This window comes from Macrotis lagotis, chromosome 6 (assembly GCF_037893015.1).
Source record: "Macrotis lagotis isolate mMagLag1 chromosome 6, bilby.v1.9.chrom.fasta, whole genome shotgun sequence".
Lineage (NCBI taxonomy): Eukaryota > Metazoa > Chordata > Mammalia > Peramelemorphia > Peramelidae > Macrotis > Macrotis lagotis.
Window position 1 is genome coordinate 189,751,189 of NC_133663.1, and position 25,650 is coordinate 189,776,838.

The 25,650-nt window shown below is 36.2% G+C and overlaps 1 protein-coding gene across 1 annotated transcript; it reads right to left on the reverse strand.

Annotated features, from left to right (window-relative positions):
• Positions 1-1,232: 1,232 nt before the first annotated feature.
• LOC141491328 (sulfotransferase 1C2-like) lies at positions 1,233-25,016 on the reverse strand. The gene is made up of 8 exons (XM_074192168.1): positions 24,761-25,016; positions 23,941-24,159; positions 19,324-19,449; positions 14,082-14,179; positions 12,454-12,580; positions 3,782-3,876; positions 3,297-3,477; positions 1,233-3,077 (listed from the first exon to the last, which is right to left on the reverse strand). Exons 2-8 carry the CDS (start codon positions 24,107-24,109, stop codon positions 2,965-2,967), a joined length of 909 nt encoding a protein of 302 aa, XP_074048269.1. The 5' UTR covers positions 24,110-24,159; positions 24,761-25,016; the 3' UTR covers positions 1,233-2,964.
• Positions 25,017-25,650: the final 634 nt, after the last annotated feature.

The window sequence follows — 25,650 nt, forward strand, 5'->3', positions numbered from 1 at the left end:
CTCCACCACTTCTTTTTAGTCTAACTCTAAAGATGACTTTACTTGCCTGCTTTGGAATCTATCCCTTATCCTAGCCTGGACCCTAACCCCAGCCCTAATCCTAAATGGGCACCATCAACTTGGAACCTGGCCTTGGATATCACCTCTGACTTAAGCAACCTTCACTACCACTACCTCCTTTTCTGACTCTACTTCGTCTTATCCCCCCCCCCCCACCTTTGCCTTCAGTTAGGACTCTTTGTCCACCACTACCTTAGAGTTTTGCTCTACTTTTGCTTTTTAGTCTTGCCTTAAAGGACCATACAGACTCTAACTCTTAACGCAGGCAGCTAAATAGTGTGGGGGGATAGAGCACTGGTCTTGGAGTCAGGAGGATAGAGTTTGAATCCAGCCTCAGAGACTTGACTCTTACTAAGCTATAAGAGCTTGGGCAAGTCATTTAACTCTGATTGCCCCACATCCAATTGTGATTCATATCTAACCACTGGACCCAGATGACTCTGGAGGAGGCAGTGAAGTGAAGCTGGTGACTTAGCACAGCACTTCCCTCACTCAAAATCCAATTCACATGGTTGTCATGGCATCACCTCCCTGATGTTATGGTCTGCTAAAAGGAAGAATGACATTAATTCTTTTTTTTTTTTTTAGGTTTTTGCAAGGCAAACGGGGGGGGGGGGGGGTTGCTCAAGTCCACACAGCTAGGTAATTATTAAGTGTCTGAGGTCAGATTTGAATTCAGGTACCCTGACTCCAGGGCTGGTGCTTTATCTACTAGTCACCTAGCCACCCTGTCCTTCATTTTCAAAGAAGACCACAACATCAGGGAAGTAATGCCATGACAAGCACATGAATCAGATTTGAGTGAGGGGGACTCTGATAAGTCACCAACCTCACTTTCTCCTCCAGAGCCATCTGGCTCCAGTGGCCAGATATGAATCTGGACAACTGGAGATGACCCCTGGATGCAAGGCAATCAGGATTAACTGACTTGCCTAAGGTCACCTGCCATCCAGATAGTAAGAGTCAAGTGGCTGAGGCTGGATTTGAACTCCTGACCTCATGACAAGAAGGCCAGTACTGTATCAACTGCAAATTATAAAATTACAAATAACAATGAAAAATTCTAGAATAAATAAAAAAGTAATTGATATTTAAAGTTGTCAGTTAATATGACATTGAACTCTTTGAAAATAAAGAAATAGGATTTATTTCTCAAAATCACATTCCTTTAAAGCATTTAATACAATAAATATTTATCAAGTGCTGACAATATGTAAGGCACCGTGATAGGTGGGGCAGCTAGCTGGTGTAGTGGCTAGAGCATGGGCCCTGGAATCAGGAAGACCTGAATTCAAATGTGGCCTCATACACTTAATAATTGCTTAGCTATGTGACCTTGGGCACGTCGCTTAACCCCATTGTCTTAAATAAAAAATAAAAGACATTGTGTTAGGTCTTGAGGACACAATGAAAATGAGAAAGTATTTTGGAGTGTAGGTAAATGGATAATTGATCAGATTGCAAATATTAGTGCAAGATACTTGGGTATCTGATTATTCATATCTTCAGCAGGTCAGAAAAATAAAATTAGAAGAAAAATTTGGAAGATTTTATTGACAAGAAAGTTATGAATCAATGGAATTGTTGACAACATATTTACAAAGGAAGTGTAAGGTCAGATATGGACTTGATGGAGATGAAAGTATAAATCTTTTTTTTTTTTCTAGGTTTTTGCAAGGCTTGCCCAAGGCCACACAGCTAGGTAATTATTAAGTGTCTGAGACCAGATTTGAACCCAGGTACTCCTGACTCCAAGGTGGGTGCTTTACCCACTATGCCACCTAGCTGCCCTGAAAGTATAAATCTTAGCACAAATGATTTACATGTGTTTATAAAATCTTTGCCTCCATGTATTCATACAGAACTGAATTGTGAAGTTTTGGATTGAGTTGAGTTTAATGATGGAAACATGAAATATCTTCTACAGTAACCTAATTAAATTTATTCCATTTGGTTTGAGAATTTTTGCTTGGGCCAAATCTCTTTAGGCTATTCTAAATGGATTGAGTAAATTTTGCTTTTTTCTGTGTCATTTGTCATCCGGAAGTCACTACTCTACTGCCTCAATGATTTGACTGGCATTTGACCTCACCTCTGCCTCAATCCCTGATTTCTTTAATTTCAATTTACAAAATATTTGTTATTTAATTAATATGATTATGCTAGGCATTAGGATCAAATGATTTTTGATATGAAAAAGACCACAGAAACCATCTAGTTTTATTCCCTTACTTCACAAATGAGGAACCTGAAAGAAGTAGTAAACAATTTATCTAAGGCAGTAAATAGTAGAGCTAGGGTTAAAATTCTAATCTTTTGAATAAAATTCAATATTCTTTCTGTTATACTAATAATCCCTTTAATAACATTTTAGTCTTATGATTTTCAGATGTGATTAAAATTGCACCAATGTAGCATATATGAATTTTTTCATTTCATGAATAGTTTTGTTTAGTAACTGTAATTATATGTATACAATTATATTCATGATATTATTTTATAGGCTAGGAAGCTGGGGCAAAAGATAACAATTGATTTGTCCAAATATCTTAGGATGACAATGAAAAGAAAGTCCTTGGTTTCCAAGCTTTGATTGCTTTGCTTAATCTAATAAGTTAAGTTCATTCAAAAGGACAGAGACTCTAGGCACTATTAATTATTAATCTTTTTAATAATGGTCTTATAGGATCATTGTAATTATTGGAGACCAATTCTATCATTAGGTTATATTTTTAGAGCATGCTTTCTTAGATTCTGTTGTTTGGTGGTTGTTAAGAATGGATTTAAGATAAAATGTGAGTGTAAATGTGCAAAGTACTTTGCAAACCTGAAAGTGACATATACATATAACTATTATTATTATTATTGTTATCATCATCATTATCATTATTATCCACACTGTCATCATATTTCCATGCGAAAGGTTAGAGAGATTCCTTCCATCTTCTTCTTATAGTCGTCGTGAAATTTCTCATTCTGAGCCACAGTGAAGTGGTTTTTCCAGTCTCCAACAGTTCCTATAAAAAGAATGAGTAAAAGATTTAGTTCTATGACTTTAAATCTATGTAAACTGATAGAATGCCCAGAGGAATTACTTTAGCACCACCTTCAAGTCATGTGACAAACAGATACTAGGTAGAATGTATGACTTTATCACCATCAAAACCCTAAATTCTCTTATAGGAAAGACTGTGTAGAGATGAACTAAGAGGTAGTTAACAAACCAAAATACCTACCCTTTCTCATGAAGGGGGAAATGGATTGGTCCATTATAGTTTTGGGCACTGTAGAACGGTTTATCATGGGATTATCTTTCATTTTTTCAAATGATGTTTCCTGCACAATTTTATCCAGTATCATTTCATCCAGGTTCTTTCCCATGAACTTCATCACTTTCTGAATTTCACGCTTTGGATTCTGTGATGAGACAACACAGTGTTAGAAAGACCAAGATGGGGAATAAAATCATGATTTGGAAATGTCTGTGGTGGAAGCAACATGTTAATAGATAAAGGCAGAGATGGAAGAGTAATAATTTTGTAGGGGCCTTACAAGATAATGAGCCATATGAGTGATGAGACTAGGTTTTGTTTAATCTTTGATTTCTCTCTCATTCTTTTATGATCCCTTAATTAGGAGTATAGACATGATTTGTCTGTTTTTCAGAACCTATCAGAAAGAATCCTCAATAAGAAACTATGCCTCTCAATTCCTCACTTACTTCTTTTATGTCTTCATAGAAAAGGAAGAGAATTTGATGTTTGTCTTTTGCCTTCCACCATCCTTTAACATGGTCATACCAGGATCCACAACTCACTGAAATAGACAGAAAGGAAACATAACCTAAGTCAAGATATATAAAAACCTACAAATGAACAATATTTAATTATTTTATGCTCTGATATGGTATGCCACTCATGAAAAGTGAATTTGGGTCACTTGGGTATCTTATCTCTCAACTTGAGGTTCCAGGGGCCAATAAAGATTGGAAAAGGGACCTGAAATGAAGATAGCAGAGACCTGATTAAGGAGGGTTTTTTTTTTTTTTTTTTTTTTAGGCAATGGGGTTACCAAGGTCACACAGCTAGGCAATTATTAAATGTTTGAGGCTGGATTCAAACTCAGTTCCTCCTGACTCCAAGGCTGGTGCTCTATCCACTATGCCATCTAGCTGCCCCCTGATTAAGGAGTTAATGCTTGGAGGCAGTGAACTAATTTCTCATCTTACTCTGAAATTTAGACTAAGTGGGAAGCAGGAGAATAAAGCATCCAAATCAGAGGATAGAGAAGTATTATTGGGATATCAACTTAGAAAGGAAGAGATCAAAACAGAGACAGACCAAGAATAGAGGAATGAGAATAAAACCACATTAGGAAGTATGTCCTTAGGAGTAGCTCACGTTTATTTCAAGCTTTAAAGTTTGTAAAGTGGGGAACCTTGTTTTCTGCCAATGGCCATTTGAATATAACATCATTCATGGTCAACATCATATTTTTGTTCAAATATTTAATTAATTCACACCTAAAAAACTCCCAGATTTATTGAATTTTGAGCCCCACCTGTAGTTACTTTGGCAATACCAGACTAATATGGCTCATAGGTCAGAGGTTCTTTGTCCCTAGTCTATATGATCCAGCAACTCTGAGATGGGGCAATTATTATGCCTATTTTGGTAAGTGATTTGCTCTGGATCACACAGTTAAGGAAGTGTCTTGAATGGGATTCAACAAGGTCTTCCTCCAAGTCCAGTATTTTATCCACTATGCCATTCTACTCAAGGCAGTTGGTGGCACTGTAGAGAGAACACCAGGCCTGAAGTCAAGATAACTTATCTTGATGTGTTCAAATCTGCCTCAAGTCACTTAACCATGTTTGCCTCAGTTTTCTCATCTTCAAAATGAGCTAGAGAAAGAAACAGCCAACTACTCCAGTATCTTTGCCAAGAAAATCACAAATAGGGCCAGACATGTACATAACAGAAAAGCAACTGAAAATGCCATTCTATGTCTTTAAGTTAGAAACTTAGAAGCACACCCTTTCACCCAAATCCAATTTACATTCTTTTATGACCCTACCACCCTGGAGTCAGGAGAGGACCTGACCTGGCCTCAGACACTTAATAATTGCCTAGCTGTGTGACCTCAGGCAAGTCACTTAACCCCATTGTCTTAAATAAGTAAAAAAAAAATTGAAAGAAATTGAAGGACAAACATTATTATTAGTTCTACATTACCAACTATCATTTGGACAGTTCCCCCTGGGTAGTCATCCCAGCATATCCAAAGAGATCTTAGTTCCTCAAAACTACATTGTTTCTAGGTTTCCCCATTTCTGTTTTTCATTAGCCTTCCATTCACCCAGGCTGACAGTGGCATAGTTGTCCTCTACTTCTCTTCTCACTGCTTGTCACACTTGTCTGTTCTTTCTCCAAAGCATCTCTCATTGTCATCTTCTCTCTACTCTTATGTTCATCACCTTACCTTACTCCAGAAACTTTATCACCTTTTATCTGGATTACTGTAGCAGCCTCCTAATTGGTTGCTGACCTCCTATTTCTCACTGCTCAGTCTCTTGGTTAATAACCATTTATTAAGCACCTATTATGTTCCAACCTCCGGGATCCAAGGAAAGGCAAAAGTTTGTGCTCTCGATGAGCTCACAGTCTAAACAGTTATATACAAACAAGCTAGACACAGGACACATAGTAAATAATGAACAGAGGGAAGGACAGTAGAATCATGAGTAATTGTGAAAGGCTTCCTTTGGAAGGTGAGATTTTAGGTTGGAAGTTAGGAGATAGAGGTAAGGAGATAGCTCATCTTAGACTTGGGGGACAGCCACAGAAAATTTTTGGTGAAACAATAATGAGACTAGGTGTGTGTGTGTGTGTGTGTGTGTGTGTGTCTGTGCCTGTGTCTGTGTATAGGCTCAGAGGTGCTTTGAATACTAAACAGGAGAATTTGCAATTAATCTTGGAGGTGTTAGGGAGTTTTTAAAATTCACTTCATAAAGTGAATTCCGACTCTTCAATTCCAAGTTCTGGGCTTTTTCTACTTTCATCTAGCCCCGTGGTTATCAACCTTTGGCAAAAGAGTTGGGAAGTGAAACAAGTGGGCTGCGTGTGACTCAATTTGTACAATATACTAACCATCTCATTAAATTATTTAGTATGGTTTTTTTTAGGTTTTTGCAAGGCAATGGGGTTAAGTGACTTGCCCAAGACCACATAGCTAGGTAATTATTAAGTATCTGAGGCAGGAATTGAACTCAGGTCCTCCTGACTCCAGGGCCAGTGCTCTATCCACTGCACCACCTAGCCAACCCTAAATAAGCATAACTTTTACAAAACAAAATAAATGCCTACCAAATATATGTATGTATATATCTATATATTCACACACATATAACTTTTTTTACATCAAATGGTTACTGTAGTGATTAATAAATTGACATAAAATATTTACATAAAATTGAAAAATAGAAATATTTATTGGAAAAATGTTTTAGACTTCTAGTTGATTGTTATCATGAATTTACTCAATTCAACCTAATGTTTGAAAAGTCTAGGAATTGCTTCTCTATTTTGCTCATGAGAACAATATAAAAGATTTGGCGAGTATCTTGTTGAAATCTGGTTATGCTATGTTTAAGGCATTCCCATTAACTATCAGTGTAGTAACCCTGAAAAAAAAAAGTAATGCAGTTAGTCTAACCTACAAGCTATCTATTGCAGTCAAGCTCACTGTGTCCTATTGGATAATGATTCTCTAATGCATTAATTTTTTTTTAAATGAGAGTTTTCTTTCACTGCCCTATTTAGGTTAGTAGAATGTATCATTCCAAATTTTGTATGTGTATAAACTTATATATATATATATATATATACATATACATATACATATATGTATATACACACATATTTATACATATGTTTCTATTTATTTATTGCTCTATTTAAAAAAAATCCCTAGATAAAATCTTGTTATATATACTATTTCCAACTATAATAGGGTTTTACCTAGCCTTTCTTGATAAGAAGAGTTATTTTTCCAGAACAGTTATGTTCAGTGGCATAAATACAGAAAATAAAACATTATGAATTACTTTTGTTTTAGAAGAGTAAATACTGTGTATAGAGAGAAGGTACTTTTTAAAGTTGTCATGAAATAGTAGAAGTTATTAGATTATTTAAGATATTTATCCTTTCCTAAATTTAATTTAAAAGCAAAGTCATTTTAGATAACATAACAATTACAAAATATAAAAGCTTCTATTTGATAAATTTGTTTAATTTGAATGTGAGAAACCAATTGCTTTAAATTTAATAACATATTTCCTCTTAGTCTTATATTACACATGGTCTAGAATATTAATTATAAATTTTGAAAAGCCAGGCCTTTGGTAATCATGGTATTATAATAGGAATTTTTTTTTCCTCTATGGCATATTCTAATATAGTTCTAAATTTCCCAGGGGTCTATAAGTTCAACCTCAAACTAGGTTCTTTACCATTCTGACAGCTCATACCATCTGGAAAGTTTTATCTAATCTCATCTTAAATTTTCACTTGGCAATTTCATTTTACAACTCCTTGTTATGTCCCAAGGCTGTCTTGAATCAATAAGTTCATGCTAACTATGACTACTTGAATATTCTAAGTTTTATAAATTGTTTTCAAGTCCTTGCTCAATCCTGGCTTCATTTTTCAAATCTTTTGTCTTTGGTTTACCATTAAGAAGAAGTAGTATAATAAGGAGAAAACTATATTTGGAGTCTGAAATGCCTGAATAGATTGATTGGCTACCCCATCTTGACCTAGTCTTTCAGTATCTCTGGTGTTCAAAATGATAATCAATACTTGGACTCTAGGTAGGGTTCATGTTGTCCCCTCAATTAGATTGTGAACTCCTTCATAGCAGGGACTATCTTTTGCTTTTTTTGTTGCCACATACTGTTGAGTACAATGCTTAATAAAGGCTTATTGGTTGGCTGACAACATTGTTTCAAGGACAGTATTTTGTAAAGGTTTATAAAGACCCAAACAAAAGTGAACCATTACTATTACTAGCCTCTCTCAAATTCATTATTTCTTTCTTTTTGTTATTCTCTCTGTGTCTCTCTGTTTATTTCTGTTTAATCTGGAGAGGAATCTGAGCAGGCAAAATTTGAGTTTAGATCTTTTTTTTTTTTTTTTTTTTAGTTTTTTGCAAGGCAAATGGGGTTAAGTGGCTTGTCCAGGGCCACACAGCTAGGTAATTATTAAGTGTTTGAGGTTGGATTTGAACTCAGTACTCCTGACTCCAGGGCCGGTGCTCTATCCACTGTGCCAGCTAGCTGCCCCGATCTTTTTGACTTAAAGTACAATGCTCTATATCCTGCTCTATGTGGGCCATATTGTGGGTATATACCTAGATGAAGAGTTGTCAAGATAGCTAGAGTGAATGTACTGATTATGAAGCAGAGTGTTTATTTTACAATTTGCAGACAGAGTTTGAACCCATATATCACTGAGAGTTGGCAAAATGGGACTTACAATTAGGTTAAATAGCTTTGCAAAGGTATGCATAATTAATAAAATTCAGTATGGGGAGGGGAGGGCAGAGTAGAATTGCATCTTAAGCCAATGTAAGTTCAGGAACAAGAGTGAGGAAGGAGAGTGGAGATCAATTGGGTGAAGATAAATGGAAGCAGAAATAGAAGTGACATCAAGGGATACTATAGACCCTATGGACAAAAAAGGGTTGATAGATGAATAATTCAGAAAACTGTTCATTAGCTAGGTAACAGAGAGAGGTATGATATTGTAGAAATGAATCAGCTGAATCCCGAAAGCAGATCAGCTAATAATTTATTATTTTAATTTTAGTTTATTAATAATTTAATTATAGTTTCATTCTCCAACAAGGAGGAGTTTGGGAAGAATTAATGGAAACCTCACAGGGCAGTAATATTTCCAATTTATAATCTGTGTAAGTGAAGAAAGTTAGCTACAACCTGTTGTGAGCCTTTGAGAGAACAGATGGACAGTTTATTTAGGAACAAGGAAAAACTCTAAGGAATCGTTTTGAAGATGCAATGAGGAGTAAAGGCAGAAATTGTCTAAAGAGAACTATGTGTGGTGACAGGGTGATCTGCCATGATAATTTGGTTCAATGCATCACCACTGTAGAAACACTAGAATAAAACCTCAAAGCACATGTCTTATTGGTAATAATAATGAAATAGCTAGCACTTTATATGTCACCTCATCTGATCTTTATAACAATTCATCATTATTGTCCTCATTTTACCAATTTAGAAATTAAGACTGGAAGAAGTTAAGTTTAGACTTGCCCAGTTCATACCACCAAAAAGTATCTGATGTAGATCTGTGAATTAAGGTCTTCTGAATCCGAATTCAGCACTTTATTCACTGTGCTGTCTAGTATGGGCATCTATGTGTACAAAGAAGGCATACTGAATATCTTTTGCATTTACCTAGTTTATTGTCTGTTTATTGTGAAAAGCATGACTGATGAGTCAGAACCTGCCTTTTTTGTTTGAGAAAATAAATTTTTACACACACACACACACACACACACACACACACACACACACAAAGAGACAAAAATGTTTCTTTATAGAGTTCTTTTTGGTTTGTTTTGATTATCAGATTAGGTTAGTAGTCAAAATGTTATTCAGGAAAACATATTAATTAACACAGTCTATTCAGCCTAGGCTGATGGTGACAATACTGCTGAGGAAACAGTGACATACACATACCTTGCTAATAAATTACTTTTGGAAGTTTAGCTGAGTGTTGAGACTGACTAGAGAGTTAAAGCAGTAGTATATTAGAATGGATAAAATATTAGACTAGGGTTTATGAGAGAGAGAGAGAGAGAGAGAGAGAGAGAGAGAGATTGAGAGAGTAATGTGGGTGTAAAGGGGATTCACTAACCAACTTAGAGCATAGGTAATGGAGGAGCACTATTAGTGGTGCTGGTACGCATAGAATAGTTTTTAAAACTCTATTGGACAAAAGAAGATGATCAAAGAAGGGATAGGACCAATGCTTGGGTTGTATGGATGATGATGATGATGCAAGACAGATTGAACAGAGCAATTCAACTCATTTTGCCCTTTCTTTGTCAAGGAGTATGAATTTTGAATTAGAAGGGACAGAACAATAAGAGTCATGGGTGGTTGATATCTGGAGGAAGGCCACACCTAGCTGCTCTGGACATTATTTATATAAATGTTCAGAGCAGCTAGGTGTGGTTCTTCCTTGATGTATATAGTTAGAGACAAGCTGAACATCATCTTTGGGCATTGAAAGAATTATACCCTGCAGTTATTTAACTACCATCAGTGACCTTTGAAAGGTTGTTGAAAATGAGAAAGGTACTACAGGATTGCCAAGGAATAAATATTTTATTGATTTTTTTTTAAAGTAAGAAAATGGTGTTTGTAGACTATGAGCTAATTAGTTTGTCTTTTGGTTACTTTAAAAGCCATAGGATATGTTTGTTCTATAGCCTTAAGAGATTAGGAAATCTTTTCACAAAACCAGATAGACCAGTAATACCCAAAGCAATAACTTAATTTCATCAGGATTTACTTATAAGAGGGTATGGCTAAAGCTAGGATGAAATGCTTTGTGAATAAGAGCAAGGAGAGGAGAGAGATTTAGGGCAAAAAGAGTGTGTTTAGTAAATATTAGCCAGGATAGCAAAGGGCTTCAAGATCATGATATTTTAATATTGGTTGAAGGGGGGGAGGCTAGGTGGTGCAGTGGATAGAACACTGGCCTTGGAGTCAGGAGTGAGTACCTGAGTTCAAATCTGGCCTCAAACACTTAATAATTCCCTAGCTGTATGGCCTTGGGCAAGCCACTTAATCCCATTGCCTTGCCAAAAAAACAAAACAAAAACCAAACCTAAAAAAATATTGGTTGAAGAGATTAGGAGTTTTTTTGCAGAAAAGAAGTCAAGGAAGGAGAAAATAAGAGTATTTGAAGGGCCATGACATAAAGAGGTATAGACTTGTTCTTCTTGGTTCCAGGGGTGAGAATTAGGAGTATTGGTTAGAAGTTACAAAATCAGTTTTAGATTTGACACATATATTTATTTATTCTTTTTATTTATCTCTTTGTATTCTAGACTGAGTTTGCACTAGCTGTCCTCCATGTGGAATTCTCTTTCTTATCATTTCTACTTCCTGGGTTCTCTGACTTCCTTCAAGTTTCAGCTAAAGTCCCATCATCTGCAAGAAATCTTTTCCACAGTGCTCCTTAATTTTGGTACCCTCCTAGACTACTCTAAATGTATCCTGCATATATCTTATTTGTACATAGTTGTTTGTGTTTTGTGTCCCTTATTAGACAGTGGGACTCCTTGACACTATGACTTTTTCCCCACCTTGGTTTTCCTTTGTATCCTCTGCACTGAGCACGATTCTAGTTAGACTAATTAGCTTGATTGTTTATGCTACCCCTTTAGTCAATAAACTTCAGTGACTCTCTATAATCTAAGAATCAAATATGAAACTCTCCATTTGATGTTCAAGACTCTAACTTAGTTCCCTTCTACCTTTCCAGTCTTAGAACTTAACTCCTTATCAGGAATTCTTTAATTCAGTGACACTGTCCTCCTTGCTATTCCATGGATAAAATACTGTATTTTCTTACCTCTGGGGATTTTCTCTGGCTTTTCCACCATTCCTGGAATGCTTTCCCTCTTCAACTCTACTTACTGGCTTAATTGGTTTCCTTTAAATCCCAATAAATCTTCATATTCTACAAGAAGTCTTTCCCAACCACTCTTAATTCTAGTGCTTCCCTCTATTAGTTATATATTTTATCTGGAATGTGACTTGTTTATATATATATATATTTGCTTGTTTCTTGTCTCCCCTAGTAGATTGTGAGCTCTTTGAGGATTAGGAATGTCTTTTGCCTCTTTTCATATCCCCTGGGCTTGGCATATAGTATTCATTTAATAAAGGCTTATTGATTGATGTTTATAGGATAAATAACCACTTATTTGGGATGTTATAAAGGGAAATTCAGTCTTTACATAGAGCTTGGACTAAGGCTTATGAAATCCTTTCCAACTTCAGGATTCTAAATCTTAAACATAGTTGGAAAGGGAACCTGCAGGACCAAAGATAACCTGTACAAACAAGGTTATTTATAACCAAGAAAGTGGGCTAATACAATTTTCAGTAGCATACTTTTTCATCCTGCCAGCAGCTAGAATGCTGAGATAGGGCCTCCCAGTTTGTGATTCTACCTCACAAATAAAAGAGGATCTTTTATTTATACTGTATTTTAAAGATACCTTAATATGTTGTGGTCACACAGGTTCGTCTCAAATCAAAGGAGGGATAAAAACAGATATTAATTTACTTACCTTTCCCATTTATGAATTTTTCAAAATATTCTTCCCAAGTTCCTGGTTCAGGGAGTGTTTTGCTCATCCTTTGGAAATGATAATAAGATACCATGCAGTCTTTGGCATTCCGAGCTACATAAATGATCTTGGGAAAGTGAGCAAAATATATAGAAAGGATGTTAATTTGGGGGCAGCTAGGTAGCACAGTAGAAAGAGCACCAGCCCTGGAGACAGGAGGACCTGAGTTCAAATGTGACCTCAGACACTTAATTGTCTTGCTTGTGACCTTGGGCAAGTCACTTAATCCTATTGCCTTAAATAAATAAAAAAAGGAAGGAGATTAATTCTGTGTGGTTTAGTATATCCATCAGCAACAATTGTGTGTCAAAGACTGTTGTAGGTGCTAACAAAAGAAGTAGTAGGGGAAAGGCATTATTAATGAAAAAATTGTTTTGGGATGAGAAGGGAGTAAATCATATTTGGTTTTATTTTATTTATTATTTATAATTTTGATTGACATATAAAACAAATTTTTAATATCTTAAACTTTAAAAGGTTAATTAAAACCTTTCTGAGGAAAATGTACTGTTTTAGGGCATATGAAGGGCAACTTAGTGGTATAGTGGCTAGAGCTTTGGGTGTAGAGTCAGGAAGAATCAGTTTTGTGACTTCAAATCTGGTCTCAGACTTTAACTTCTGTGTAACCCTGGGCAGGTCATATAGCCCTGTTTGTTTTTCAATCTACAAAATGATCCCGGAGGAAAAAAATGCAAAATACTCTAGTATCTTTACCACTAAAAGTTCCATATGGGGTCACAAAGAATCAATATGAATGAAATGACTGAACAACATAAATATCGTTAGCTTTTTGACTACCTTGTTACATTGATAATTTATACCAAACTCCCAGATTCTTTTAACAGCAGCCTCCTATTGCTGAAGTGTCTTGAGATAATGAGTTTTAAAGTCTTTGAAAGTATTTTGAAGCATGGGGTCATGGAGTTAGTGTTTGGAAGTATCCTCAGAAGCTATCTTAGGAACATGAGGAACAGGAGGTTTAAATGGGGGGATTTGAATGATTGAGGGGGAAAAAGAGCTGAGGAGTAAGTATTCCACTTATGTAGAAGGCTGATGTAAGAGTATGTAGGAGTCTGCCTATATAGGATGTTTTCTTCTATGCGCTAGCTAACATGCAGTGGTTTACTTGCCATGGCTATGGTTGGAATGGGGTTGCTCAATATTAAGTTTTGAATTTATAGATTGAAGTAATCTGTTTTTTTTTTTTTAGGTTTTTGCAAGGCAAATGGGGTTAAGTGGCTTGCCCAAGGCCACACAGCTAGGTAATTAAGTGTCTGAGACCAGATTTGAACCCAGGTACTCCTGACTCCAGGGCCGGTGCTTTATCCACTACATCACCTAGCCACCCCCGAAGTAATCTGTTTTTATAAGAGTAGATCTTATCCTCTTGGTTATGGTGATAACCAAGTATAGTTCATGGATAGTAGCAGTGTGTTGTCAGAAATTTAGTATGTTTCTGGATGGAGGGCTAATGCAGAATTGGAACTGAGATTGTTGCTCTTTATTGCATTTATTCAACATAGCCTTCATCACCTAAATGAATTGTCCTGCTAATAGGTTCTGTTTACCTTACAAGTACTTTCCCAGAAGGATGGAGGGAGCAGTTGGGTGGGAAGGTGGGTCTTCAGTACCCGAGGAGAGGGCATCGCATTGGCTTGATCCACACCTGGAAATAATTTAGAATGAGAAAGGGTAAACTGGGATAAATTAAGCAGATAGCTTAATCTTCAAAGGAAGCTTTTTCAGAGAAAGTCTATTGAGCATCTCCCAGTTGTCCAAAATCTTTACTTTCCTTATATACATCTTTGGGAGCTTTCTTTTTGGAAGAATTGTTGTGGATTGGAAAGTAGAACTAATGGACAGTATTTCCTTTTTTTTATGACAATGAAGTGTTGTAATCCTTGGGAACCCTCCGTTCCCAAATATGATTCAACTGCAGTGCATTAGGTCAATAGTTGTAATGAATTTCTTGCTGAGATCATGTCATAGTAAACAGAGACATAACTTCAGTCAATCAAAGCAGTGTTCTTTTTCCACCTTTGAACTATACCAATTGTGTGACCCTGGATAAGTTATGTAATTTTTCAGTGGACCAGGGAACTCTAAGACCACAAAAACAGAGTCAAGGCAGTATGCAATGACATTTATAGAAACAAAATTTAAGGTTTGATTCCTTCTTGCCCTCTAAGAAAAAAAATGATCTTTCTTTTTTGTTTATTTTATATTCTGCTTTTATTTCACTGTTTCTGTTATTCCACAATATTTATGGAAACTTGTTTTTTTTTAGGGCACTGCAATAAGTGTTGTGGAAGATAGAAAAATGAATAAAGTATATCTAGGTCCAACTCTTACGGAATTTGTGCCTTTTAGGGGATATAAGACATACAGGAAAAAAATCATAATATGAGGGAGAATACAAAAAAAATGCTGTAAGAACAGAATTCTTTGGGGAAATCAAAGGAGGAAACAAATGTTTTCTGATAGGTGAGAATTAGGAAAATTTTCATATCTTGCTTGTTAGTATTTCTTATCTACTTCATTGAATGGCTTTTTTTTTAACCTTCCATGTTTTCAATATTTCTAATATGTTTTTGTCTTTCACTTTGTCCTTGCATTTTTCTTGCGTTTTGACTCATGTTACTTTTCTGCTGTAGAAAAGATAGCAGAGAATCTAACAATCCATAAGTGTTTTTCAGTGTCTAATGTGGACAATGAAATAGTAAAATTATTTTGCAACTATCTAAAACCACAATTAATTTGCAATGGTAATTATATTATGTAAAGCTTATCAAAACTTTCTTCCATAACCCTTTGCAAGGACCCCAAACCTTGGCACTTGATGCAATTAGGAAAGAATAGATAAGAACAGGTTCTCTGCTTCTTGGCAGGTGGTATCTATTGCCTTCCTGACCCTGATGTCTCTCGGCGCCTTGAATTGTTCTTTTTGGGGATATGGGACTCCTGCTTAACCACATCTTTCCCCTTGTGCTCTCTTTCTATTTTATTCCATTTTATTCTATTTTATTCCAATGTAGTGGGAGAAAAGTCAAAGGTAGACTGGTAGAAGAAACAAAATTCTGGTCCTTAACCTCTGCAGTACCTCTGCAGTAGGATAGAGGGAGAGAGGAACACTGGGTAATATTAGATTATAAAAATCACAATAAAGTTTAAAAATTTGCTTTTTTAATCTAATTTGGCTATTTTACTCTAGTGCGTAGTTGTCCAACATTTTAGCTCTCATGGGCCACATTGCATTTATTTAAGATTACAGTGTAACTCATATTACCAATGAGTATAATAATAAAATGAGTGGGCTTTGAGGACTGCATTTAACCATGGGTCATGGGTTGGACACATCTGCTCTACTGGGTATTGTTTTATGCCAATAGTATGAACAGAAAATTGGAATAGCACTTGTCTAATCAGCCTTTCTGTGAGAAAGACAAAACTATTCATAAATAGTAGTTAAGGCATATTTTTCTCAGATTTTCTGGGGTAGTTGCTATACTCTTATATTTTTAGAGATGTTCCAAGAAGATCCTTTAATTTGAAATAATTTCTGATGGAAAGGTCCCATATGCACCAAAATATTCACTGTCAAATTTCTGATGGTAGCAAAGAATTGTGCACAAAGTAAACTCCCATTGATTAAGGATGACTTAGTCAAATCTAATTGAAAAATGCAATAGAATATTATTATACCACAAGAAATATTGAATATGAAGAATACAGAGAAATACACAAAGAGGCTTCAGAGAGAATTAAGCAAAATCAGTGAAGCAATGAACATGATGAAAATTGAAATTGAAAGAAAAATAACAAATTGAAAGAAAAATAACAAAAGAAATGAAGTTAAATGCTGTATAATTAAAATGACAAAGCTTAATCTTGGAGAAAGGTTGAAAAATAAAAGCTCCCTCTTTTCTTGACTGAGGTGGAGGACAATGGGTGTGGAAATTTGCATGAATTGTTAGATATAATCAAATTGTTGTTTGATTTTTCTGAACTCCTTCCTTTTCTCTTTGCTTTTAACATTTTTATTACAGGGGAGGGATCATTGGGTGGGTAGGGGAACATTTTGAGATGTGATCTTGATGTAAATTAATGAATTACATTAATAAAATGAAGAGACCACACCTCTGTGCAGCAAAAAAATATTTCTAGATAGGGTCAGGAATATGGACAGGGACTTATGGTTTGAGACTCTAATTGCTTATCTTAAAATCTAGGACTGTTTGGCTCTTTGCTTTTGGGAATACATAAGACTTTGACTTTACAGGAACTAATCTATCTTTGACTCTAGCACCTTATTAGGGCCAACTGCTGCTGCTCCTATCCCAGCACTCCTTAATGCTCCAAGCTCTAGGTGAGGCCTAGTTTCTTCTCTCCATCCTGCTATTTTGCAGTTGCTTTTGTTTTTTCCTGTCGTATCTCAAACTGTCAGTCTGTGGCCATGTTTGAGTATAGAGGCAAGACAAATTTAGGGTGTGAAATTTTGATCAATAGATAGGCATGTGGTTAGCAATCAGAAAGAAGTACAGGCACATATATAAATGGAAGTGAAACAATGAGTTAAAAACAAGACAGTCATGCAGCATGGTGTACCAAGCTGGTCTTGGAGTCAGGAAGACTTGGGTTTGAATCTTTTCTCAGATACCAGCTGTGTAATCTTTGGCAAATTAATTGACAAGTCAACCACAGTTTCCTCATTTGTAAAATGAGAGGATTGATCTTAATGAATTCCAAGTTTTCACACACATACATGTATGTATGTATGTTGTATACATCATATTACTACCTATACATGCATATCACACATGTTTAGTCATTTCAGTCAAATCCAACTCTTCCTGGTCCCAACTGAAGTTTTCTTGGCAAAGAAAACCACTGGAGTGTTTTACCATTTTCTTCTCCATATCATTTTTTTTTTTTTAGGTTTTTGCAAGGCAAATGGGGTTAAGTAGCTTGCCCAAGGCCACACAGCTAGGTAATTATTAAGTGTCTGAGACCAGATTTGAACCCAGGTACTCCTGACTCCAGGGCTGGTGATTTATCCACTGCGCCACCTAGCAATCCCTTCCATATCATTTTTACAGATGAAGAAATTGAGGCAAACATGATAAAGTGATTTTCCCAGGGTCACACAGCACTCTATCCACTGCACCACCTAACTTACCACAAAAACACATACATACACATCTATGTATGGTTATCCCTTCCATATCACAGGGGCTGGGGCATGGTGCCCCTATGACCTGGAAAATCTGTGTAAAATATTTTTGACCCTCCAGAGCGGAAGTCTGAATTATTGTGATAATTAAAGATAAAACATGTTGCTATTATATAATACTATACATATGTTTTATGAATTTCTAAACTTTTTCCTTTCTCTATTACTGGCTGCTGTGACTTATACAAAATGTCCCCCAATTCTCATTTAAATTCTTATGTGGATCTGTGATATATTAAAATCATGATGGGGAATGTTGTGATGTGGAAGGGACATATACCTTGAGGAAATATTGTTTAACAAGTGATAAGTGCTTGATGTTTACTATTGATAAAAAAGGGAAACATTTCCTAAATAATCAGAGCTATGTCACATGGAATTGATTGCCATCAAAGGATGGCAAGTTGCCATCACTGGAAGTTTTCAAATAAAGACTGGATGAGCCCTTCCCAGAGGTTGTAGAGTATATATCTATTTAGTTGAGGGTTGAACTAGATGATCTCTTAAGTCATTTTGTAACTCTGACTTTAGATTTAAATATATTCATTCTGGGGATCAGAAAAATCAGTTAGTTAGAAACTATGTCTATAGACAAGAAGGATGAAGACAGAAACACTGAAAAAAAAGCAAATGGACAAAAATCTGAGCTGATAGGATCCAGTAGAGCTACAAAAGACAAGGCAGAGCAGTTCAAGGGAGAACAGTTAAACCATCAATCAAAATTTTTTTATTAAGTCATTACTATGTGCAAAGCCCTGAGATGAGGTCTGATATAAAGTAAGGCAAAAATAGTCCCTGCTCTCAAGGAATGGGGAGTCAAAATGGGGGAGACTTGAAGTTCAGCTTTTCAATTATGTTCAACTCTTCAGGACCCCATGGATCATTTTTTCTATAGGTTTTTCTTGGCAAAAATACTGGATAGCTTGCCATTTTTTTCTCCAGTGGATCACTTTTTTTTGGTTAGAGCTTTCTGCTATGCCCTTTCAATCTTGGGTAACCCGATATAACCTCACTCTTAATTTCATTGAACTATGATTAGGAGATGATCCAGGAAGAGTTTTTTTTTTTAAGCAGGTTGAGTGATTTTCCCAGGGTCACACAACTAGTAAGTGTCTGAAGCTAGATTTTAACTCAGGTCTTCCAGTCTCTAGGGTCAACATTCCATTCACTTAGCAATCTAGCTGCGCCAGTAGGGTAGATACTAGGAACATACAGTATATTGAGAGTAAATGAAAGATAAACTCAGTGTTAGTAACTACAAGCTGGGAGAAAGACCTTCTCCAGAATATAGGATGTAAGCTGAAAGAGATAAACAAGGAGATTTTGCTTTTATGGTAAACTTTTCATTTAGAAGTTTCTTATATACTCCATATTGGGAAAGTAACCAAATTTTTAGTCATCATAGGGTTTATTGCTTAGAGTAAGAAGATTCTACCCTGGTGAGGGCAAGTATGTATTTGGAAAATAGTGGCAGACAAATACAAATGCAAATCATAGTTTGTGGTGTTTAACATTGTAATTAAAAATCCATAGTGATCACAGGGAAGTAGTATGAGAAAAGATAGAAGAAAAGTGTCTACCAGAAGGTTGAAGTGAACGGGCCCACTCGATGAAAGGATGCCGGAGATGAATGACTGATCGTTGACACTTTTCCACATCTCCATTCTGCTCAATCATGTCCACAATTTCCTGAATCCATGTTGTTCCTGATTCCCAAAAGGAGAAAGGATTAGAAGCAGAAAGCACATGGAAGTCCCTATTTATTTTATATAAAGTAGACCTTACTATACTAGCTATCCTCAGTTCATAATGTCCATGGTAGATAGATGTTCTTCCCTTTATTGCTAGGAACTAACTGAAATTCCACTGGAAATGATGTGATAGATCCTCCATTTTTGGAAGGAGTGAATTCAAAGCTTCTGGCAGTTTTTGGCTTGGGCTGGGGATGTAGGTATATTTTTTGGAAGGATGACTTATGAAAGATGAATTTACTGAGGCATAGGAAACCACCAATAGACCATAGATTAAGATTTGGAAGGGATATTAGATGTTCAATTAAACCCCTCATTTTATAAACAAGGTTCTGAGAATTGAAACCATTCACCCAAGGTCATATAGGTAAGAAGAACAGAATTTGAACACAGAATTCTCCAAACCTCTTAAAACTGAATTAAGCTGCCTCTCCTTTTTTGCCCCTTTGAGGGCAAAGAATGTCATATTCACTAGGGAGAGAAAACTGACCAAATCATACAAAAGGAACATTGTAACAACTCATCTCACGCTTTTGGGTTTCATAAGGTGCTTTCTTATGACAATTCCATGGAATTGGGAGGGTAAACCTTAGAATTCTTACTTATCAGATAAGGCTACGTGTTTTGTGAGTATAGGAGTGATAAGAATTAAATAAGGCTAAAAAATGAGATCTTTGGAACTCTATATCGTCGGAAGGTATGGGCACAGTAATAATTAAAATAGTTGACATAAAAATAGTAAGCACTTTAAGGTTCTCAAAATGCTTTACATATGTTATCTCATTTGATACCCATAACATCCTGGGAGGTAAGTGTTATTATCTTTATTTTACAGATGAAATAAAACCCAACTCTTTGTCAGTGTCCCTAAAGTATCTCTGCTTTGAGTTTCCCTTTCCATCTATCAACTCAGAGCCCATAGGTCTGTTTAGAAGGATATGTACCTGAATTCAACATATTTTTTTCTAGGCAGACCAGGGCCCCACTATTGCCTTCTTTTTACAGAGTATAGTACAAAGGCACATCTCTGTGGTGACTTGTGATAATCAAATCATACATGTTTGAGATTTAATCACTTATAGCCAGAGTGGTATAAATGAGCAATATGTAATCAGGGATTCCTCATGATCCATCAAGAAGATGCCCTCATAAACCCAAAGAGTCCATCTATTGAGATAAAAACTCACTCTTTGATAAAAAATGTTGGGAAAATTGGAAGTTCGTATGGAAGAAACTTAGATTAGACCAACACTTCATACCCTATACCAAGATAAGATCAAAATGGATACAGGATTTAGACATAAAAAAACAATATTATAAACAAACTAGAAGATCAAGGAGTAATTTACCTGTCAGATCTATGGAAAAGGAAGCAGTTTATGACCAAGGAAGAGATGGAGAACATCATTAAAAACAAACTAGATAATTTTGATTACATTAAATTAAAAAACTTTTGCACAGACAAAACCATTGTAATCAAGATCAAAAGAGATATGGTAAATTGGGAAGCAATTTTTCCAACTAGTATTTCTGACAAAGGACTCATTTCTGAAATATACAGAGAACTGAGTCAAATTTTCAAAAAAACAAGCCATTTCCCAATTGGCAAATGGGCAAAGGATATGCAAAGGCAATTAACAGATGAGGAAATCAGAGCAATCCACAGTCATATGAAAAATTGCTCCAAATCATTACTTATTAGAGAAATGCAAATTAAAGCATCTCTGAGGTACCACCTCATACCTCTCAGACTGGCCATTATGACAAGAAAGGACAATGATCAATGTTGGAAGGGATGTGGGAAGTCTGGGACACTAATACATTCTTGGTGGAGCTGTGAACTCATCCAATCTTCCTAGAGAGCAATTTGGAATTAGCCCAAAGGGCAACAAAAATGTGCATACCCTTTGATCCAGCAATACCACTACCTATACCCTGGGTCTATACCCTGAAGAGATGATGAAAAAGGGTAAAAATATCACTTGTACAAAAATATTCATAGCAGCCCTGTTTGTGGTGGCAAAAATTGGAAATTAAGTGAATGCCCTTCAATTGGGGAATGGCTTAACAAGCTGTGGTATATATATATGTATGTGATGGAACACTATTGTTCTATTAGAAACCAGGAGGGATGGGAATTCAGAAAAGCCTGGAAGCATTTACATGAACTGATGCTGAGCGAGATGGGCAGAACCAGAAAAATATTGTACACCCTAACAGCAACATGGGGGTGATGGTCAACCTTAATGGATTTGCTCATTCCATTGATACAACAATCAGGCACAATTTTGGGATATCTGTGATGGAGAAGACCATGTGTATCCAGAGAAAGAACTATGAAATTTGAACAAATACCAAAAAACCTTTAGTTTAGGAAAAAAAAATATTAAAAAAACAAAAAAAGAGGATGCCCTCTATCATCACAATGAATTGTTAATAGGGTATATTCATGCTTTCTCTTAGGAGATGTAATAAAAATCTCTTCCCCACTCTTTGAAAAGGCCCCATCTTTTAACCTTATTACCTAGGTTTACTTCTGAGTCTTCTATATGAGGTTGTTCCTTGTCACTGATCACACTGTTAGCAAACATTTGAGCTCAGATTCAAGTCAATCTCCTAATTTCTGGTCCAGCAGATTTTTCCTGAATTGACACCTTCTCTAAAGTCATCCTCTGATGTCTTGGGGCAGAATCAGAGCCAAACTAGAACAGTCAGAACTAGGAAAGGGCAAGGAGAAAGATGCCCCAGATGCTGAAATTTACAGGGACTTCCTTAATGAATGGGTTTGCAATTGATAATTTAGTTACTCTTATCAGAAGAGATAACAATGAGGTGCATTCTCTTTTCACTACCCAAACCATTTTTCTAATATGAAAGGGTAGTTTCCTCCTCCTTGACCTTAATTCTCAATATAACTAAGACTATTTTTTTTTGCACTCCTCTGTTCTAAAACACATTAAAAGAATATTATAATTTATACCCCAAACACATAGCTAAGCATTTTGGAGGCAAAACCTCAGAAAACTTAAGTCCTTATAGTCATTCATACATATGTTATAAGTTAACTCCCCTACAGATTCTACTCCAGAATTTATAGCTTCATCACCTTGATATTTAAGCTAAGTCTTAGTGCTGGCCTAATAACTAGGGTTCCCCAGGTTGGGATGCCTGACCTATATAGAGGGGGAAATGAGAGGCTGAGGACAAATTTAGAGACATACTCTCAGGTATTATCAATAACTGTACCCACTCTCTGATTTGGCCTAGCTACCCTCCTTTCCACATATTTTCAGTAAATCCTGTGTTCAAAGAAGACAGATGACATGCTTCTTTCACCATCTTCCTTTTTAAGGCATTTTATGCCAAATTTGGGATAGGAGTGAATCTAGGGTCATTGGATATGCTGTGAAGGGTACATTATAGATTTACAATGATGCTCCCTTGGAATGACTATTTCCAACCATGAGTTGTTCATAGAAAAAACTGACTTACTTTTGGTCTTAGCCTTTCCTGTTTTGTCCCCTTGATGGGCCTCCTTCACGATTCTCCTCCCTCACCCCAAGCATTAGAATACCTAAGTCACAACTCTTAAAGGTCCCACCAAAATGGAATGTTTGAGAACATCAGATTAAGAATTGCCTCTATTTATTTCCCAAGGATCAACTCTAGTTAAAAGGATCCCATCATTAGAGTAACTTTTGAGTGATGAGATTTTCTGGCCACAGTAACTCTTGAGTATATTATATTATATTATAGAAAACCTGTGCTCTATTTTGGTGGAAGGAATGCTTTCATGAATGAAATCATAGAGAGGCAACTAGGTGGTAGGGTGTGCCGGCCTGGGAGTCAGGAAGACTTGAGATCAATGTCTGCATCAAAGATTAATTCATTGTGTGAATCTAGTTAAGTCATTTTAACTTTAGTTTCCTAAGATCTGAAATGGAGAAAATAATAGCATCTAACTCACAGAGTTGTGAGGATCAAATGAAATTACAAATAGTATATGTATATAATGTGCTTGATAAAACAAAGTGCTCTATTAATGTTATTGTCCTTATTATTAATTCTTTCTTCCTTTCTTCAAGGCATCTAGGTGGGAGAAAGCTACAGAGCTGGAACTGAACTAAGAATGAACTGAATTCAAAGCCTGCATCAGACACTTACCTGGGTGATCCTAGGTAAATCACTCTCTCTCTCAGTACAGGATGTGATATGGGGATAATAATGGTATCTATCTTACTTTTAAGACTGTTGTAAGGATACAATGAAATAATATATATTGGTAAAGCACTTTATAAAATTTAAAACACTATAAAATAATGATCATATATAATAAAAAAACTTGTATGTATAATATAACATTATATTAATATAATATACAATAATTGTTATATAAAGCACTAGCAATTATTTAGAGGAACTTCAGATCTTCCTAAACACACTCACCTGACTTAGGATAGGTACAGATAAGAAGATCATCATCCTTGGCCTTGAATTTCTGTATTTGGTCCCAGTTATTCACTGTTGTACTTGGCAGGAGTACCCCCTCCACTTCCCCCAATGGTGGGCGTTTCATTCCCTCTGAGAGCAGTGGTCTTTTTGCTTCCTGGGCCATATTCTCTTTTATGTGATCTTTATCAGTATAGACTGGAGGAGAAACTGAAACTACAGGTGATGGTTTAAATAAGAGTTCAGGGATTCATAGTTTAAAGTCATATAAATGCCACTTGTTATTGTCTGGTGCTGACTTTTTTCTCAGAACTTCTAACGTTACATAGAAGATTTGACCAAACTGTAGAGGACCTTAGAGGAAAGATTGGCTGCTACTACTGGGAATTGGTGGAGAAAGACAGGGAACTAAAATGGAGATGGTAGAAGCAAGAGAACCTCAGAAAACTCTGGTCACTATGGCAGGGGGTGGGTGCACAGGCTGAAATGAGGAAACACAGTCACTTGCAGGGAAACAGAGAAAGACTTGAAGACCTCAGGAGATACTCAGATGTTGGCATATAATATAATAAATTGTCTGGGGGGTGCAGGGATAGAAGGGATAGAAGGAGAGGAAGGTCTTATTATGGGCTTGGGGCTTTTTGGAAAATATAATTCATAGTCTTCAAAGTCCTAGTTCTGCCATCGTAACCCTGGCTAATACCCAACAAACATTTGACTTCATCAGATTCAATTAATTTACTTTCTTAGCTCCTATTGCATTATAGTATAAGTTAATACAAAATGCATACAAGTTCTATTAATTTGCATGTCTTACCTTTATTGCTCAGGAAAAACAGGATTTAGATCACTGTGCAGTAGTTATAATTTAATGAAAAACAGATGACATTCCAAAGAGACGTGCTGAGGTATTTCCTTGTACGGCAATGCCAGGAGACCAAACTAGTCTCAGACTCAAGTTGCCTCTGATTTTTATTACCCAGGGAACCCTACAGTCAGATTTCTAGCATAAGAGTTGTTAGCTACAGATATGCTCCAGCTAGAATTCTAAGATAAGGGTAGAGGCATGTACCTGAATAGAAAGAATACTGAATGACTGTGGTCTTGGCCTTTCCCCTAGAACCAGGTGAATGATTACCACTGAATGGAATTCAACTTTCTGTGACTTTAAGTTTGGATTTATTTACACTAAAAGACTGTATTTCCAGGCAGAAAAAAAAAAGAAACAGGGATATAATCCTTTGTCTTTCCTTCTGCTTCCTTTTTGGTTTATTTATTATTATTCATTATTAACTTTTTAGGTTTTTTTGCAAGGCAAATGGGGTTAATTGGCTTGCCCAAGGCCACACAACTAGGTAATTATTAAGCGTCTAAAGCTGGACTTGAACTCAGGTACTCCTGGCTGGTGCTCTATCCACTGCGCTGCCTAGCCGCCACCTAGCTGCCCCTACTTTTTGGTTTATTAACTGATCTCTCATTGGCAGATTTCTTGCCCAGTCTCTGATTCAGATCTGATTTTGAGAAAATACCAAGTTAATCCAAATTTTGGGTTTTTTTTGTTGACTTTTTCTTTCCCTCAGCTTCATCCATATCCACTCCTTCAATAAATGCTCCTTAAACACCTGTTTGGTGCAAGATGTGTTGGGTGTTAGTGACATGAAGACAAAGATAGAAACAGGCTTTGCCCTCCCCTTTAAATGGGGAAAA

Coding starts and splice junctions, on each gene's coding strand:
- LOC141491328 (XM_074192168.1), bottom strand. CDS start 24,109: ATGGCCCAGGAAGCAAAAAGACCACTGCTCTCAGAGGGAATGAAACGC. Junction 12,581..14,081: donor TCTGGGAAAGTACTTGTAAG/GTAAACAGAACC, acceptor CACTTTCCCAAG/ATCATTTATGTAGCTCGGAA. Junction 3,478..3,781: donor TCTATGAAGACATAAAAGAA/GTAAGTGAGGAA, acceptor GTCTCATCACAG/AATCCAAAGCGTGAAATTCA.